General features: G+C 39.2%; 1 protein-coding gene across 1 annotated transcript in view; it reads left to right on the top strand.

Annotated features, from left to right (window-relative positions):
• Positions 1-18,498, top strand: part of LOC135482293 (fibroblast growth factor receptor 4-like) — a 33,240-nt gene that overhangs the window by 10,598 nt on the left and 4,144 nt on the right. The window contains exons 3-14 of the mRNA XM_064762206.1: positions 2,410-2,552; positions 4,214-4,570; positions 5,046-5,348; positions 6,229-6,519; positions 6,903-6,971; positions 7,481-7,569; positions 11,838-11,948; positions 12,564-12,729; positions 12,844-12,954; positions 16,406-16,617; positions 17,483-17,596; positions 18,060-18,171. Coding sequence (XP_064618276.1) covers positions 2,410-2,552; positions 4,214-4,570; positions 5,046-5,348; positions 6,229-6,519; positions 6,903-6,971; positions 7,481-7,569; positions 11,838-11,948; positions 12,564-12,729; positions 12,844-12,954; positions 16,406-16,617; positions 17,483-17,596; positions 18,060-18,171 — 2,078 coding nt within the window. The remainder of the gene's footprint in view (positions 1-2,409; positions 2,553-4,213; positions 4,571-5,045; positions 5,349-6,228; positions 6,520-6,902; positions 6,972-7,480; positions 7,570-11,837; positions 11,949-12,563; positions 12,730-12,843; positions 12,955-16,405; positions 16,618-17,482; positions 17,597-18,059; positions 18,172-18,498) is intronic.

Here is an 18,498-nt window from a genome sequence, read left to right on the forward strand (position 1 = left end):
GTATTATCACGAGTAGGAAACCTAGGTGTATCTCTACTGAATGTTGCGATTGCCTACAGTAATTATAGTCTTGCTGTGTACACATGTATCAGGTAGACTTCTCTGCTAAACCTTAATGGTAATCTGGACTATGGACATGAAATCTCAGCCACTCTACAAGCAAAGCCTGCAAAGCTTGCTTCTATCTCTGTTCCTTCATAGCACACTGTGGCATGATGCAAACCTCAATATTTATTTATTTATTTTATTTGATTGGTGTTTTACACCTTACTCAAGAATATTTCACGTACACGACAGCAGCCAGCATTATAATGGGAGGATACGCGCAACCATCCACAGGTCACTGGTAAACCTTCATGCTTAAGGACAGAGACTGTCAAAACTCACCAGTCACAGTGGGCACAAGCAATTCTCATATCATTTCACATTTAAAGCAGTTAAAACACAGCTTATTCAGATCTAATGATCTATTCAGTCATATGACCAGTAACAATGGCATCCTTAACCCAGCTAGGTAGAAGCCCCAGTTTTCATGGTTGGAGCCAAAGAAACTACATGTACATTTATAATAAAAAAAAACAACTTCTGACCTTGTGTTTAAACCTTAGACTGTTAAAGACTAAGCTATCAACTCCCCCAGCTTTTCCTTTTCAACCAACCAAATGGTGCATTGCAGTTTAAAGACTGAGTGTTAGAGTCAGATCTTCTTTTCTGACTATGACTGGAGTGGTGAATAAGTTACTTGTTCTTTTTAGAAATGTACATCAAAACTGCTATGTTCATTGAGGTAGCTTTGCCTGTGTGCTGACGACTTGGGTCCAAGCTGCATTACACCATTATTCTCTTGCAATGGCTGGGTAATAGGTAACCAGTTTGTGGACAAAAATGTCAGTGCATGTGATGGATTGAATAATAAAGTACACAATATAGGCCCAGGTTACTTTAGACAGGAAAGATTCCTCACGGCTAAAATGTGGTATTACTACAGTATGTGGACCTGTGAATGCTGACTGCTGAAAGATTATCATTTGGTTTGACCGCTGAATAAATCATCAGGAATATGTCAATCATGTATATGTTGTACAGCAAACTGAATCAGAACTTTATTCTGTCAGTCGGCTGTTGTGTGACACGATTGTGTGACCCCAGGATAAGTTATACAGATGGAGTGATCGTCGGTCTCCCCCCACAGGGACATGGCTCTTCCAGAAATGGAGTAGCATTGTCCTCCATAGATATGGGGTAAACTGCAATCAGACTGGATTATCACACTTTAGCATGACAGTGTAAGGATGTCTGTGAGAAGGTGCTAATGGAGTACCAGATGAAAGTGTCAGTCTACATTGGTAAGGGCTGGACAAGACAATTACACGAGAGTACGCTGTGAAAAGGCATTACTGCTATTGATGACTTGAGGGATTTAATAGGAGACTCTGCTATATCATCTGGTACACTGTCTCTATTGGGAGTAGACATGTGCTCACAAGTCGAACAACTCACTAAAGCCCAGAAATACATGTACAAGTAATTTACATGTACAGTTACATGTAATTATAGGTATAGATATGTACATTTATTTATTTGTTTGAGTGTTGTTTATAATGCCATACTTAAGAATTTTTTCGTCGTCATATGACTGAAAAATTGTTGAGTACGACGTTAAACCCCAAGCACTCACTCACTCACTTAAGAATTTTTCACTTATATAGGAGAGGTTAGATTTATGGGCGGATGATCTGGAGTGCCATGGTAAACCTCCAACCATTGGCAAGCTTCTGACAAACTTTCCCATGTTCAGATATGCACACAATATTTATGGCAGACAAGTGGCTTTATTGAACACATTGCACAGATGGCCACTCTAGTACCGTACACAGCTAATTGTAGATATCAAGACACCACAAACAGAGACTGGGGGAATCCACAAATTCCCTGTCCAAGGCCAGGATAGAACCCATTCCTTGTTGTCATTGCTTTCTAGTATTAAAATATATAGCGTCCTTTCATACACACAGACATGTACATTGTAGCTTAGTGTTTACTTGACTGACAGAGCTCAAGTCTTTTGTTGTCTGCACTAATATGTGTTCGTATATTGGTTTTATTATACACTTAAAGTCTCAGATGCTTCTTTTTTTTCTACCATTTGGTGAAATGACGCACTTTTTAGCATCAGCAGCCTTGCGAGGTAAATAATATTAATTATATGGTATGTATGCAGCATGGTGACCATGGACTGTGCAGTGAGTCTGAAAAGCTTTCCCAACGGAAGGTATTCCATTAAGATTGAAATCAATATTTATGATTAAGTGTTGACTTTTGATTAATTATTGAAAGGATTTTACAGCAGGTGTCCATCAATTATATGATGATGTAAGGTTAAGGTTTGGTGCTACTTTCTGTTTGTAGGCAGCTTCGGGACTATGTGACATGTGTAGAGCACCACATCGAAGGCTGCACCAAGAATCAGTCCCACAGCTACACCGAGGCAATAGAACACCTGAAGACTGGCTACCAGGGCGGTTCCTTCAACTGCCACTTTGATCACCCAGGTGAGCACCATAGCTGACCATAGAAATGAGATAAGAATTCATATTGTTAAACATATGTTCATTGGGGGTAACCCAGGTGACTGTCCAAAAGGTTTTTTATTGGGCTTCTCATGGAATTTTTTCTTTCTTTCTCTCAATGTTAATTTCTTTGGAATGCCCATATTTGTCACTATAAAGAAATAAAAAAAAATTAAAATAATTTCCTGCCGACCTGCCTTTTTATACCCCCAAAAAAGAATATTTTAGGGATGGTGTAGATCACCAGTCTTGCAGCACGTTAGTAGATAGATCTGTTGTTTAACTCACCTTTGTTATTGTTACAAAATGGTTAATTGGCAATTCTTCGCTGGCTGCTTTAAACATGTTTGAAGTTCAGTGATATAAAAACCTACAAACAACTTTTTTTCTGTGCATTTTTTGTGATAGATCATTCGTCTGGCCTGAAATCCCATATTTGCTACTGACAATGCCTTTGTAACTGGTAAATTACTCCTCACAGCTGTTAAAGCTTACAACATTCTAATCATTTAAAAATCAGGTATATATTCAAGTATTCCGATGGTGGGCAAGTCGTATGGTGGATGTATGTTCTGTCTTTATATAGGATATAACATTGAACAAGGCAAAACTGCATATTTTTAAATCTAAGCTCACTACAAACCTTAAATCTATAGTTGGCCTTTTTATGCGCAAACATGTTAGAAAAACCAAGTAGTACCAGGCAACAGAGTTATTGAAATGCTATCACGGGTGAACAAAGGTTGTATAGACTAGATTACTGTCCATCTGACTGTCAGTTTAGTCTACTGCCAGTGTTCATCCAGTCATAATGTGAGCATGTGTATTGTAAAACTGACACAACAGACTTCATTGGGTAATATCACGTTACTTCCCAAACTCCTAACATATAATACATAAAGAATTTTAAATTGCTCTCATATGTGCTTTTGTGATTCGCGAGCATTCATAATTAATTTGTGTTCTATCTCTCATGTTGGCAACAATTAAAAAAAATGGACATAAGTTCGTAATGATTTGTAAGAGCTTGATAATTATTTGTGAAAATTCAGTTGCACTTGCAAAGGTAATGTAATCATTCTGGAAACAGTACTATGATGTAAAGGTTCTCAAAATCAGCTGATTTAAGCAGAATAGATAAAAAATATGTACGAATGAATATGAATTTAGCATAGATAGTGCCGTGACGTATTCTTAATTATCTGTAAGTCGGTCATAAACAGAGTGCAGGGATCGCTATGATTCTTTTAAAGCTCTTCAGAAATTCAAAGAATGGCATAAACATAACGTGGTAGATCAGTCATATTTACCTCTTGCAACATGAATCTTAAGTCATAAAAATCTTATGTCGTAATGTGTTCCACACAACATTCAGCTAAGCGTGAATGGGGCTTAAGCAAAGGAAATGTGAATCTGATCTTCTGCAAATATCTAACTGATGATGCTACGTTGAAAATTTGTAATGTCAGTTCAACAAATATACATTTCCAGAAGATCAGATGTACAGTTACTCTGCTTACTATATCACCTTGATGACTGACAGCATTTATTCTTAGATACTGAGTATGTGCAGAAAGATCTTTAGATGATTGTTTTCTTTCTTCCCCAAAATTTGCAGACTAAACCTTTATGTTTTGTTACAGGTGGTAGCCTGGTCATACAAGGCCCTCCTCACGATGTTGTGGGGTTTCTCAACACTACAGTGCAGGTGTATTGTAATGTTATACGTCGTGTTGAGAGTCAGGACTCCACCAACACCGGCGTGTTCACACTTTTCTGGCAGTTCAGGCCCTGGAACGCCTCAACATTCAAAGACATCCTCACCATTACTGGACTCTATTACTATTCATGGAATGTGGCCTCCGCAGACTGGGCCAAGTACAACATCACTCAAGGGAAGCAACTATCCATTCATAACCTTAACTACACTGACGCTGGGACGTATAGGTGTGGGCTGAGTGAGACCAAGGAGATGGCTGAGGCAGAAGTGTTTGTCTTAGGTATGTGTGTGTGTTTTCTAGCAGTTCACTCTGATTTACCTCTAACTGGTTAACTCACTTTAACCTAAACTAGAAGGCACTCCAAGAGAGCAATTGTCCTTCTCTGCAAAATGTACAAATTCCCTCAATCACTACAAAGGGAACCTACTCCATGTTTTTCTCCTGTATCCTAATAATGAACAATCAGTTAAAAAATCCTGGATTGAATCTGGACGCCCAATCTGATCCAGTACCAAAATTAAAAAAAAAATTTAAGAGAGATATGTAAATAAATTCTTGCTAAAACATATTCTCCTATTGTCAATGTAATTACCTGGAATATAAGAATACAAGTGGTCAGTAGTCTGACATAAGGTAAGGTTAAACCATGTCATGCATTCATGTACATGTAGCTCTCAGTTCAGTTGACTTTGACGTGTCAAAATGTGCCTCAATAAGCTTTGAATGCACAAAATTTTGTGTCTCTGATTTCCAGGAAATGCCCGATGTGAGAATGAACGTCCAGTAATAGAGTTACTGAATGCCAGTCACCCTCCCAACTCGCTGTACTCATGTGACGTGAACTTTGCAGGCAGTGCAGCACCTAACCTGACCTGGTACTACCGTTCAGACCAGCTGATTGAGAAGGAGGAGACTGTGACTAATGGACTGGCCTCCTCACTCCTCTCCTTCCCTGTCACGCCCATGGACCGTGGCAAGAACTACCGCTGTCACCTCAGCTATGACGCTGCCAAGTGGGTGCACATCTGTCAACCCTCCCCACCCCTCAACATCAAATGTAAGTGAGGGTTTAAAAGCTAACCCCGTGACCTGAGGCAATCACCTCAAAACCAACGTTGACTAAAGTCTGAAGTTTAAAATGTTTATTTTTGGACCCTATGGTTTAAAATTTGAAACTACATGTACTTACATGTGTTATGTTAAAAGATATGTATCATAATTTGAACTTCTTGTTTAAAACTACACATGATAAAGATGAATTTTGACTTAAGTCCAGTATGGCTTTTTGGAATTATCCCTGGAGGTTGATCTTTTCATTCACAATGTATGGTTACAGCTTAGCAGGTTTCCTTGGTTTATATAGGCACATATATTTACTGCTTTGTGGGTGAGATCTGACTGAGGTCAGAGATGTCAGTGGTAAAGTGGTTAGGCTTAACTGACCAATGAGTTTGTTGGGTTTATGCTGAGGTGTTGAAATGGCTGCTTTATGACCCAGAGTTTATGGCTCAATCCTGAGTCAGATTATGTGTAAGAAAATTACCCAAAAACCAGCAGTGTTGATAGTTCCCTTGCGTAGACACACCATCATGATAAGACTTAAATTATGTTGACAGCCATCAGTCTGTCAATCAAGCAAAACTCTTTGTGATATGTAAGATGTTATAGTCAGGCCCCTACATGGTTGTCTGTTAGATGTGCTATGTCAAGAATAATTTTGTGTTGTTTTTATTTTATACAAGAAATATGTCCATGCCAAAGGAATTAGTACTGCCAATTATTTGGGTATTGCAAGTAACAAAATACCACATGTAGAATCATAATGGCCCTGGGTGCCTTCTCATAGTCAAAGAATGGTTTTGTCAGATTTGTAGATCTTTTGTTTGCCATTATTCTTTATTCCGTAACCATAATACATATATCCTGTTTCTGTACAGTTCCTGTGCAGGTGACCTCTCTGGTAGTGAACCCGTACACCAAGTCCAACTTTTTCCACAAGGGTGAGAAGATAACTCTGTACTGCGGTGCTACTGGTGACCCCGCTCCTCACTTTGAGTGGAAGTTCCGTGCGGTGAACTCCACAGGCTTCCGCATTCTCTCTCACTACCATCACCACCTGATTGCCTCTCTGGAGGAGAAGAGTGCCGGGGTGTACCAGTGTATGGTCTACAACAAGATACAGGGACACAGCTTCCAGGACGCCAAGGTGGTTGACATCCGGCTGTCAGGTATGTTCAACGTATGGAATATATTATTTCTGATATTTCATTTGTTATCTTCACATGGCCCTCTCTAGCTCATAGTGCTAGCTCACTGTAACTGTCCAGCCCTTCATCAGTGAGGTCACACACTTGAATCCAGCTCTCACTGCTTTGACTGTGGCCTTAAGTCAGGAGGTTTGTCAGGTACCTGGCCAAGGGCAGTGGTTTACTCTGAGCTCTTCTGATAATGGTAGTAAGTGTATTACACCTGCATTTTATCTTCTCATTTTATCCTCTCATTCTTCTTAACTCTGTAAAATTTTCCTTTGATACCTTTCTTGTTTTCAAATGAACTGACTGTAAAATTTACCATTCTTTGAAATCAAGAATATTTATGTTTTTCATTGTAGAGAGTGAGAGTGCAGACAGGCATGTGATGCCTAACCCTGGTGGCAGTCGGACCTTGTCGCAAAGCTCCTGTAAGTTACACCAAAAACAACTCAGGTCTGCCCTCAGTACTTATCAACAGCAGATGTGCATGCACTAAAAACACAACATCTCATCTACATTTGTTTGTCGTTAAACCCCAAGCATACATACATACATACATACATACATCTACAATTGGAATCTCCAACCCAGGAAGGCTCATAATATGAGTCTTCTTCCCAAATTGAAATGTGTTGGTCTCTTTCCTAAAATTTGTCATTTTTCTCCACAGAGTATATGTATATTCATTGGCCTTTCTGTGTTATTTGTTCTTTAGTAAGCAACACCCAGAATAACACTACCACAAAATATATAACTGAGAAGAAAATGTGTATGTCTTTCTGATTCAAATTTTAGAAGAAAACAGATCTCAGTTCAGATAAATGCCCTAATGTCTACTATAACATGCATCTATAAACATTTAAACATTGTCCAGTGTATGAATGAGAAAAACATTAGAAGTTTATGCTATACTGTAGCCCTGCTCTTGTTCTTCCAGTGTCCCCTTACGCCATCGGGGCCATGGTCAGCGCTGCTCTGGCTATTGTCCTGATCTTTGTCTTCATCTTCTTAGCTGTCAAACTTAAGGTAAGGATCAGTACACTTAGTGACGTAGTGATTGATTGATTGATAATAACACACCATACTACATGTACACTGACAGTTAGACATGGTGGTCATTTTGTACTGAGTGTTACAGCAGTGGTATTTCTGTGTTCTGCTCAAACAAAAACTATGCAGTATAACCACACAAGCTTGATCAACCGCTTATTGTCACAAACACCCCATGAACAATAACAGTTATAGTGGAATTCATCAATTCACTGTCTGTGTAAGGGTTAGAACCCAGGCCACTTAGTGACCGAAAGGCCAGCATCTTAACTCTGCAGCCATGATTGGCTCCTGCCAGACATTGATCTAAAGTCACAGACTAAACATACACGAGGCACTCATCCCTTAAATAACAATGTAAAAAAGAGGCAGTTCCCTGTGGAGTTCACTCATACATTACATAATGATGAACCATCTAGAACAAACATAATACAGCCACCTGCCTGGCATATTGATTGTATGGAGCTGTAGAGTGTTGGGAGGTGCACCGTACATAATTGATAGAATGAGCCTTCAGAGCTGGCTGCTACCAATGAATGGCGTTGCAGTCCTTAGTTATCATTATTCATGTATTTCTACAAAGAGGCTGGCAAGTTTCCAGCGTGGTGTGTGGATACATGACGGTTCGATGCGTTCATCGAATTCAGATGTGTGCCATATAATATATGATTAACCTAATGACAAGATTAAAAAAGGCTTATTAAACCTAGCATGATGAGTAGGCATTTGTCATGGTAGGGAAGGTTATACTATAACTTTCCATGGTACATTCATAAGCAATTACATGACACTCGTATTGGGGAGTAAAACTATTTGTTCTCAAACAAAATCTAGTTTACTTATATTTTTAAAAAGATATTCGTTTGAGGAGTGGATCTCTTGACAGTAGTGCATGAGTTATTTGCCATTGTTATAATATATTAATACAGCTTTGTTTCTTGGATGAGGTCCAGTTTTGAATGTTGGTAAAAAAATAGTCTAGGAACAGTGATATATTTGGCAAGTTTATGTTTTTTTTTCCCTCTGTGTAGACTTTACATAGTGTGTTTATTCTGTTTTCTGTTTAATAGCATGAGTGACCCTATTTGAATTTCATCTAGATTTCAGATAATCCTGTGAAACTAAAACCTGGACAAGTAGTGCATGCTGTTTGATCTTGTGAGATTTGTGACATCTTGTGATGCCTGATGTGATGTGTTTCTTTCAGGATCCCACTGTAGTACTTGGACAGATATTTGTGTAGAACTGACTACACACATCTAAACAATCTTCCTATATCTACATGTACTCACTTGACATTTTGTTAGGAAACTTGATCGTATAGAAACAAGCAGGAACTTCTTATATCTAGATATAAAATTTGTGCTCGCTAAAAACTCTTTTAATCCTGTGATAAGTAGTGATTGTTGTTTGATTGCTGTACTCACCTATGTATATCAGTTCATGTATACCAAAATGTAAATCATTGAAACGCTCAGAATTCCATCTCTTAAGTTTCTTGTGAACCATTTAGTGGATAATTTCATCTAGATCCTGTTTGTGTCATACCGGTTGCACAATCCTGTTTGTGTCATAGCAGTGTGCACAATCCTCTTTGTGTCACACCAGTATGCACAATCCTGTTTGTGTCTTACCGCTATGCACAATCCTGTTTGTGTCACACCAGTTTGCACAATCCTGTTTGTGTGTTACCGGTATGCACAATCCTGTTTGTGTCACACCAGTATGCACAAAACTGTTTGTGTCATACCAGTGTGCACAATCCTGTTTGTGTCATACCAGTATGCACAATCCTCTTTGTGGCATACCTGTATGCACAATCCTGTTTGTGTCACACCAGTATACACAATCCTGTTTGTGTCATACCAGTATGCACAGTCCTGTTTGTGTCACACCAGTGTGCACAATCCTGTTTGTGTCATAGCAGTGTGCACAATCCTGATTGTGTCACACCAGTGTGCACAATCCTGATTGTGTCACACCAGTGTGCACAATCCTGTTTGTGCCATAGCAGTGGGCACAATCCTGTTTGTGCCATAGCAGTGGGCACAATCCTGTTTGTGTCGCACCAGTATGCATGATACTGTTTGTGTCATACTAGTGTGCACAATCCTGTTTGTGTCACACCAGTATGCACAATCCTGTTTGTGTCATACCAGTGTGCACAATCCTGTTTGTGTCATACCAGTATGCACAATCCTGTTTGTGTCATACCAGTATGCACAATCCTGTTTCTTTAGAAACATCCTAACACATTAGCTCCTTTTTCTGGAAGATAGATATTATAAACAAACATGAAACACATAGCAATCAGAGGAGGGCATATTTAACAAAAAACTGCAGTAATTTTGATGGATTCTGTGAAGTATATATGCAGAAGGTAAGACATCATGCACGTCAGCTGCATGCAATCAGGGTGAAGGAATACCCTGGAATTTGGCGAATTTTAAACCAAGAGCACCAGGAATTTTTTGTTGTGAAATAATTTCAAGATTGTGTTAGCATTTCATGTGGGATTTTCAGAGATCGCTGAGAAATCTTCCCTTATTGATTTTTCGCTCTGAGCCCAATTGCAGAAGTTTTTTCTGTCATACTTGACGTTTGGCATTTGTTATTTCTGGTGGATGTCATCAGCATGGACCAAGTTTCACAAACAATTCATATACAGAACCTGCCCTGGTTGATCTAAGGCTGATGGTTTTATCCTCTGTGACAGATGAAATTCAAAGTGATCACAGTGACAGCAGATTCCATGCAAACTAGAAAGGAATTTGATCTGGGCCATTTTCTCTGCAGGCTGTAATATGCATAACATGATTTGTTTGTGATGCCTCAAGTGGAAGTCATGTCCCTGAGCTGTACACTAAAGGAAAAAAATTGTTTTGCAGAAAGTTCCAAACAAATTGCTTTCTGCTCATTCAAAGATAATGATTGGAAATTCAGCTGAACTTTGTCCTGTAGGCGTTGTAATTGTGTCAATTTTTATTATTTTTGGATGATTTTTCTTGCATTCATTGCTGATTTACTGACAGAAAGATTGCATATGGACCACACTTTGGATTATTCATTTCTTCCAAGTACATATAAATTCAACATTTAACACAAGTATAATTGTTCAGATCTACAAACATTGCCTTTATTCAAGAAAAGTGTGCGATCAAGCAGTGTGCAGCCATTGCAGTTCACTTTGTGTGTTCAGTTAGTGACCAGGATTTAGTTGTGAGCAAACTTTTGAGCTTTTTAACAAGTTAGATGGGATCGGGTTTCAACCAGAGTAGGAGGCATCCTGTGTAAAGCTGTAGTCAGGTTTGAACATAATACTTTACTTTACACCTTCAGATTCACACCTGTAGCTGGCAGAACACATGCAATCACTATTTGGAATGAAATTTCATCTATAGTACTGTTACATATATTTAATGAATGTGACATGCAGAGTCTTGAAATGCTTGATATAGAAATTTGACCTGTTCAGGCATGAGCATCTTGTAGTTTCAGTGCTGTGAATTTGGCATGGCATTCCATAAGGTGGATTTGTGTTGCGCTTGCATTCTATGGACTTTATCATTGTACAGAATAGGAATTTACAAAATCGTTACAAAAAATTTTATTTTCAACACATTAATCTTTAAACATCTGTCAGGATATGCTTTCCACTTTCATTTGCTTTTGTGCATAAATGTAAAACATGATAATTTTGTTCCGGATTGTGTGCATTAAATATGCATGTAATTTGATTAATCCCAGTTAAAACAATGTACTCTTAGACATTTGAGTCATTCTTAAAGGATAATACATGTTGATTAATAACAGTGATATCATTGAGGGTACTGGAAGACATACATGTAACTCGAGACATTACTAAATGTGCATATATATATAGATTGATTCATGTAAGCATACCTTAGGACACATGTTATCCACACAGAATACTTGATTATGTGTGACAGTATCAATGGAAAACCTGCAGTGTATGTCCAGGTTTTATTGTATGGCTTTACCCTTTAATGTAGTGCTCCCTTTTATAGCCTAGAGTTTGTTTATACTAAAACTCCTTTCCAGATCATGATACCTTAAGCAGAAAGTTTTAAATGTGATAAAAAATAAAAAATTATGTTGCATGAAAGTGTTCATAAACTGTTCATTGCCATTGGCTCTACAGTATGCATGAATGTGCATGTAGTGTATGTATTGATGTTATACCTATGCCATGCAATACACGTGTTTGGTTTCTGTTGCTTCAGAAGCGCGAGCGGAGAATGCGAGAGAAGTTAGCCAGGGCTCATGATGAAACATTGGATGATCAAGAAGTGGAACTTTTGGATGAGAACATACAGCCGTGTAGGGATGACATGGTAAGTGTGCTCTTATGTAGTGCACATCTTCAAATTCTTTGTTTACATGCGAGTATTTTTTCAGACAAAAGTTGCTGAAGATTCATAACCTGCGATCAGAAATTTTCTAAATTTGAAATTCTTTGAGAATGGCAGTACATGCACATTGAATGTTCATGAATGTGGTCTTGTCTGATTTTGAAACCGCAAGGGGACTATAAAATATACCTCTGTGCTAATGGAGTTCATCCTTGCCGGCTCGTGCGTCTTGTGTTGGCCTCTCTGAAGCCAGTTGACTCCTGACAGATGCCATGGTCTGGCTGATTAAGCTGCGGTTTTAGATCGAAACGTATTTCAGGTACCCAGTGAAGGTAGTGGTTCAGTTCTGAAACTCTGAATTCCTACTGGCATACACAGGTGGCATAAGTGAAAAATTTATGATTTAAACAGCAATGAATGTCAGTAAATGAAATCAAAAATAGTCAAAGTGACTGACAAAGCCAAAGCCAAAGTCATGTAATCCAGAATTGATACAAATGTGTATTATAAACAGGTGTTTGTTGTTTTTTTATTTCTTGTTGTTTTACAATCTGGTTGATCAGGGATTGAAAACTTAACCAGTATGTCCTTTGCTAGCCATTACAGTATGGGAACCTGAGACAGAACTGGGAGGTGTTGAGGAATGATGTTCGCCTGGTGGACATGGTTGGGAAGGGATCATTCACGGAGGTGTATAAGGGCAGGATGAGGAGGCACCCAGGCGAGGAGGGCACCATGAAAGTTGCCATCAAGAAACCAGCAGGTACCTCCGTCCATTACTACAAAGACTACAGGATATCCTTTTAGCTGAGATTTTTAACAGTCTTTCTCCATTTCAGAAAACCCATGTTAATATGCTGTATTTTGTCATTTACAGTGGAGGCCACAGATAAAGAGAAGAAGTTTTTTTCAGCAGAGCTGGAAGTAATGAAAATGTTGCAGTCCCACCCAAACATTGTACACTTGATGGGCTGCTACACCAAGTCAGGTTTGTCACTCTCTTGTAATAAGCATTGTTCACTTGATGGGCTGATCAACTAAGTCAGGTTTGTCAGTGCCACCCAGACATTGTACACTTGATGGGCTATTACACTAAACCAGGTTTGTCAGTCTCATCCAAACAGTGTACACTTGATGGGCTGTTACACTCAATCAGGTTTGTCAGTCTCATCTAAACAGTGTACACTTGATGGGCTGTTACACTAAATCAGGTTTGTCAGTCTCATCCAAACTTTGTACATTTGATGGGCTGTTACACTAAATCAGGTTTGTCAGTCTCATCTAAACAGTGTACACTTGATGGGCTGTTACACTAAATCAGGTTTGCCAGTCTCATCCAAACATTGTACACTTGATGGGCTGTTACACTAAATCAGGTTTGTCAGTCTCATCCAAACATTGTACACTTGATGGGCTGTTACACTAAATCAGGTTTGTCAGTCTCATCCAAACATTGTACACTTGATGGGCTGTTACACCAAATCAGGTTTGCCAGTCTCATCTAAACAGTGTACACTTGATGGGCTGTTACACTAAATCAGGTTTGTCAGTCTCATCCAAACATTGTACATTTGATGGGCTGTTACACTAAATCAGGTTTGCCAGTCTCATCTAAACAGTGTACACTTGATGGGCTGTTACACTAAATCAGGTTTGCCAGTCTCATCTAAACAGTGTACACTTGATGGGCTGTTACACTAAATCAGGTTTGTCAGTCTCATCCAAACATTGTACATTTGATGGGCTGCTACACCAAGTCAGGTTTGTCAGTCGTATCTAAACAGTGTACACTTGATGGGCTGTTGCACTGAACCAGGTTTGTCACTCTCATCCAAACATTGTACACTTGATGGGCTGTTACACTAAATCAGGTTTGTCAGTCTCATTCAAACATTGTACACTTGATAGGCTGTTACACTAAACCAGGTTTGTCACTCTCTTGTAATAAGCATTGTTCACTTGATGGGCTGATCAACTAAGTCAGGTTTGTCAGTGCCACCCAGACATTGTACACTTGATGGGCTATTACACTAAATCAGGTTTGTCAGTCTCATCCAAACATTGTACACTTGATGGGCTGTTACACTAAATCAGGTTTGTCAGTCTCATCCAAACAGTGTACACTTGATGGGCTGTTACACTAAATCAGGTTTGTCAGTCTCATCTAAACAGTGTACACTTGATGGGCTGTTACACTCAATCAGGTTTGTCTGTCTCATCCAAACATTGTACACTTGATGGGCTGTTACACTAAATCAGGTTTGTCAGTGTTACCCAAACAGTGTACACTTGATGGGCTGTTACACTCAATCAGGTTTGTCAGCCTTACCCAAACATTGTACACTTGATGGGCTTTTACACTAAATCAGGTTTGTCAGTCTCATCCAAACAGTGTACACTTGATGGACTGTTACACCAAATCAGGTTTGTCAGTCTCATCCAAACATTGTACACTTGATGGGCTGTTACACCAAATCAGGTTTGTCAGTCTCATCCAAACATTGTACATTTGATGGGCTGTTACACTAAATCAGGTTTGTCAGTCTTACCCAAACAGTGTACACTTGATGGGCTGTTGCACTCAATCAGATTTGTCAGTCTCATCCAAACATTGTACACTTGATGGGCTGTTACACTCAATCAGGTTTGACAGTCTCATCTAAACAATGTACACTTGATGGGCTGTTACACTAAATCAGGTTTGTCAGTCTCATCCAAACATTGTACACTTGATGGGCTGTTACACTCAATCAGGTTTGTCAGCCTTACCCAAAAATTGTACACTTGATGGGCTGTTACACTAAATCAGGTTTGACAGTCTCATCTAAACATTGTACACTTGATGGGCTGTTACACTAAATCAGGTTTGTCAGTCTCATCCAAACATTGTACACTTGATGGGCTGGTACACCAAATCAGGTTTGTCAGTCTCATCCAAACATTGTACACTTGATGGGCTGTTACACTAAATCAGGTTTGTCAGTCTCATCTAAACAGTGTACACTTGATGGGCTGTTACACTAAATCAGGTTTGCCAGTCTCATCCAAACATTGTACACTTGATGGGCTGTTACACCAAATCAGGTTTGTCAGTCGTATCTAAACAGTGTACACTTGATGGGCTGTTGCACTGAACCAGGTTTGTCACTCTCATCCAAACATTGTACACTTGATGGGCTGTTACACTAAATCAGGTTTGTCAGTCTCATCCAAACATTGTACACTTGATGGGCTGGTACACCAAATCAGGTTTGTCAGTCTCATCCAAACATTGTACACTTGATGGGCTGGTACACTAAATCAGGTTTGTCAGCCTCATCCAAACATTGTACACTTGATGGGCTGTTACACCAAATCAGGTTTGTCACTCTCATCCAAACATTGTACATTTGATGGGCTGTTACACTAAATCAGGTTTGTCAGTCTTACCCAAACAGTGTACACTTGATGGGCTGTTACACTCAATCAGGTTTGTCAGTCTTATCTAAACAGTGTGCACTTGATGGGCTGTTACACTAAATCAGGTTTGTCAGTCTCATCCAAACAGTGTACCCTTGATGGGCTGTTACACTAAATCAGGTTTGTCAGTCTTACCCAAACAGTGTACACTTGATAGGCTGTTACACTAAATCAGGTTTGTCAGTCTTACCCAAACAGTGTGCACTTGATGGGCTGTAACACTAAATCAGGTTTGTCAGTCTCATCCAAACAGTGTGCACTTGATGGGCTGTTACACTAAATCAGGTTTGTCACTCTCATCCAAACATTGTACACTTGATGGGCTGTTACACTCAATCAGGTTTGTCAGTCTCATACAAACATTGTACACTTGATGGGCTGTTACACTCAATCAGTTTTGTCAGTCTTATCCAAACAGTGTACACTTGATGGGCTGTTACACTAAATCAGGTTTGCCAGTCTCATCCAAACAGTGTACACTTGATGGGCTGTTACACCAAATCAGGTTTGTCAGTCGTATCTAAACAGTGTACACTTGATGGGCTGTTGCACTGAACCAGGTTTGTCACTCTCATCCAAACATTGTACACTTGATGGGCTGTTACACTAAATCAGGTTTGTCAGTCTCATCTAAACAGTGTACACTTGATGGGCTGTTACACCAAATCAGGTTTGTCAGTCTCATCCAAACATTGTACAGTTGATGGGCTGCTACACCAAGTCAGGTTTGTCAGTCTTATCTAAACAGTGTACACTTGATGGGCTGTTACACTAAATCAGGTTTGTCGGTCTAGCCCAAATATTGAACACTTGATAGACTGTTACACTAAATCTGTCGGCCCTTTGAAAAGGCCGAACACTGTGAAATGGTGTCATACCAAATCTGGTTGGTGACTACTGCCCAAACACGTTTGATAAGAAGCTATGTGAAGTCTGGTTTGTCAGGTCATCTGTATTACCTTTGTCTTACCTGTTGCCAGAGCCTCACCTGATGATTCTGGAGTATGCTGCGGAGGACACTCTGCTCAACTACCTGCAGCTCCACCGGCCTGGCAAGCGTGAGGTGTCTGTGACCATCAGTGATAATGACAGCCAGGCAGTCCGCCTCCACACAAAAGGTCTGACACCTCAGAAGATGGTACACCTGGCTGCACAGATCATTCATGGACTGGAACATCTCACCAAATTCAAAGTAAACTGTCCTTTCTCTGGTCTGCTTTCACATTGTGAAACAGTTATCAAAATGGTGTGACTCCTGTTGAATAGTTAAACACAGTAGACCAAAGTCACCAACTCACTACATACATGTATTCCTGAAGATGTTTCAATGAACCTAAATACCGAAACAACATCCAGTTTCAACTTCTATCTACTATGATGACTATATATATATATACATGTATGTATGTTTGTCTACGGTCGCTGTGAGTTCAGGTCCAACTCATGCTGGCATCCTCTCCGGCCTTACGTGGGAAGGTCTACCAGCAACTTGTGGATGGTTGTGGGTTTCCTCCCACCATAATGCTGGCCACCGTCGTATAAGTGAAATATTCTTGAGTACGGCGTAAAACAAAAAATCAAATTAATGTAAGTTCTGTCCAGGATCATGTGATAGTGCCACTACCAAACTATATATATGTTATGACTGCACTGAGATGATGCTCAGACAGTTGTTTGAGGATCTCCAGTTTCTTCAGCACATGTACTGAGCCAATACAATTCTGTCTGCAGTTTTCCACTGTTTTAAAGTGATCTAACTTTCTAAATGTACTTGTATTTTGAGTAACATGGAGTTTAACTTTATACAAACTTGCAGATTATATGTAAACAAATATGATTGTAAAGCATGCCTCTTTCACTGCGTGTAAAAGAAGTTTAGAATTTTTCAGTTTACATTAGTGCTTTAAATTAGTCGTTTTGCAGCTTTCTCTAAAGGCTGCTTATTTTTGTAAAGCCCAGTTTTCAGGATTTCATATCTTCATGCATGTGCTTTATAGATTTCAGGTTAATTGTTTTAGTGCCACATCTAAACATCATCACTTTCATCCATCTTGCAGCTTGTGAGTTATCGCCTAAGAGCTGCTGGAATCCTGGTGGTAAGAGGGGGCATCTGTAAACTCTCCGGCTTTGGTTTCCCTCAGGACATCCTGGAGAGGAATGTCTACGAAGCTGTAAGTGGCAGTGATTTGCAAGTCGTTTTATCAGTAAGCCGTGCTGAAAATGAACAATAAACAAAATTGTGTGATATTGTGCAGACTTAGAAGAAGATCAGTTGGGAGTATATGTATATGTGTTATTCAGATTTCTTTCAAACTCACCTTTGATGGAATGCAGTGTTGATCATCATAAGATTCGTGTAATTGACAACTTATCTGTATTTATGTTTTTCTTTGTGAAACAAAGTTTAAATGCAGGCAAGGGGTCTGTGTGACCCAGTAGGTCAAGAATTAAGCCCAGAGCTGTCATTTCCTCCTCCTTCTGTTTTGAGGCCACTGTTTTTGTAGAAATGTTTTTAAAAAGTCAAAAAAAAAAAGGAAAACAAATTATCTTCAACAGTTTCAGTCTTCGCATGTTTGTATGTAAAAATGTTCTGTAAGAATGTAATGAAGATATATTGCTGTTTTGTTTTTTCAGGCCTCTGCTCCAATCCGCTGGATGTCACCAGAGTCTCTGTCACAGCATGTGTTTGACACCAGAACTGACATATGGGCATTTGGTGTGGTACTCTGGGAAATCTTACATTTTGGTAAGCAGATGATAGGCATGCACAATAGATCAATCTAAGTTCTGTGATTTTCTAATGCTGTTATGTATGAAAACCAATGCATCTTTATTCTCTTCTTAGCTTATTCAGCATGGGTAAAGATGTTTTAATTTTCTATTTATTTAAAGGTATAATATGCAAGATGATTTAAGAAACAAGTCATTTTGATGTACTACATTAAATCACATTTAAAATTAAACGTTTCCATGTCCCACAGTATTGATTTAAACTATTAAGTGCATGTAGTTGGCTCTGGGTTTTCATTGTTTATGAACTTGGGCCATCTGGTGGTAGTTCAGATTCATATGC

The sequence above is a fragment of the Liolophura sinensis genome, chromosome 1, assembly GCF_032854445.1.
Source record: "Liolophura sinensis isolate JHLJ2023 chromosome 1, CUHK_Ljap_v2, whole genome shotgun sequence".
In the NCBI taxonomy this organism is placed as follows: Eukaryota; Metazoa; Mollusca; class Polyplacophora; order Chitonida; family Chitonidae; genus Liolophura; species Liolophura sinensis.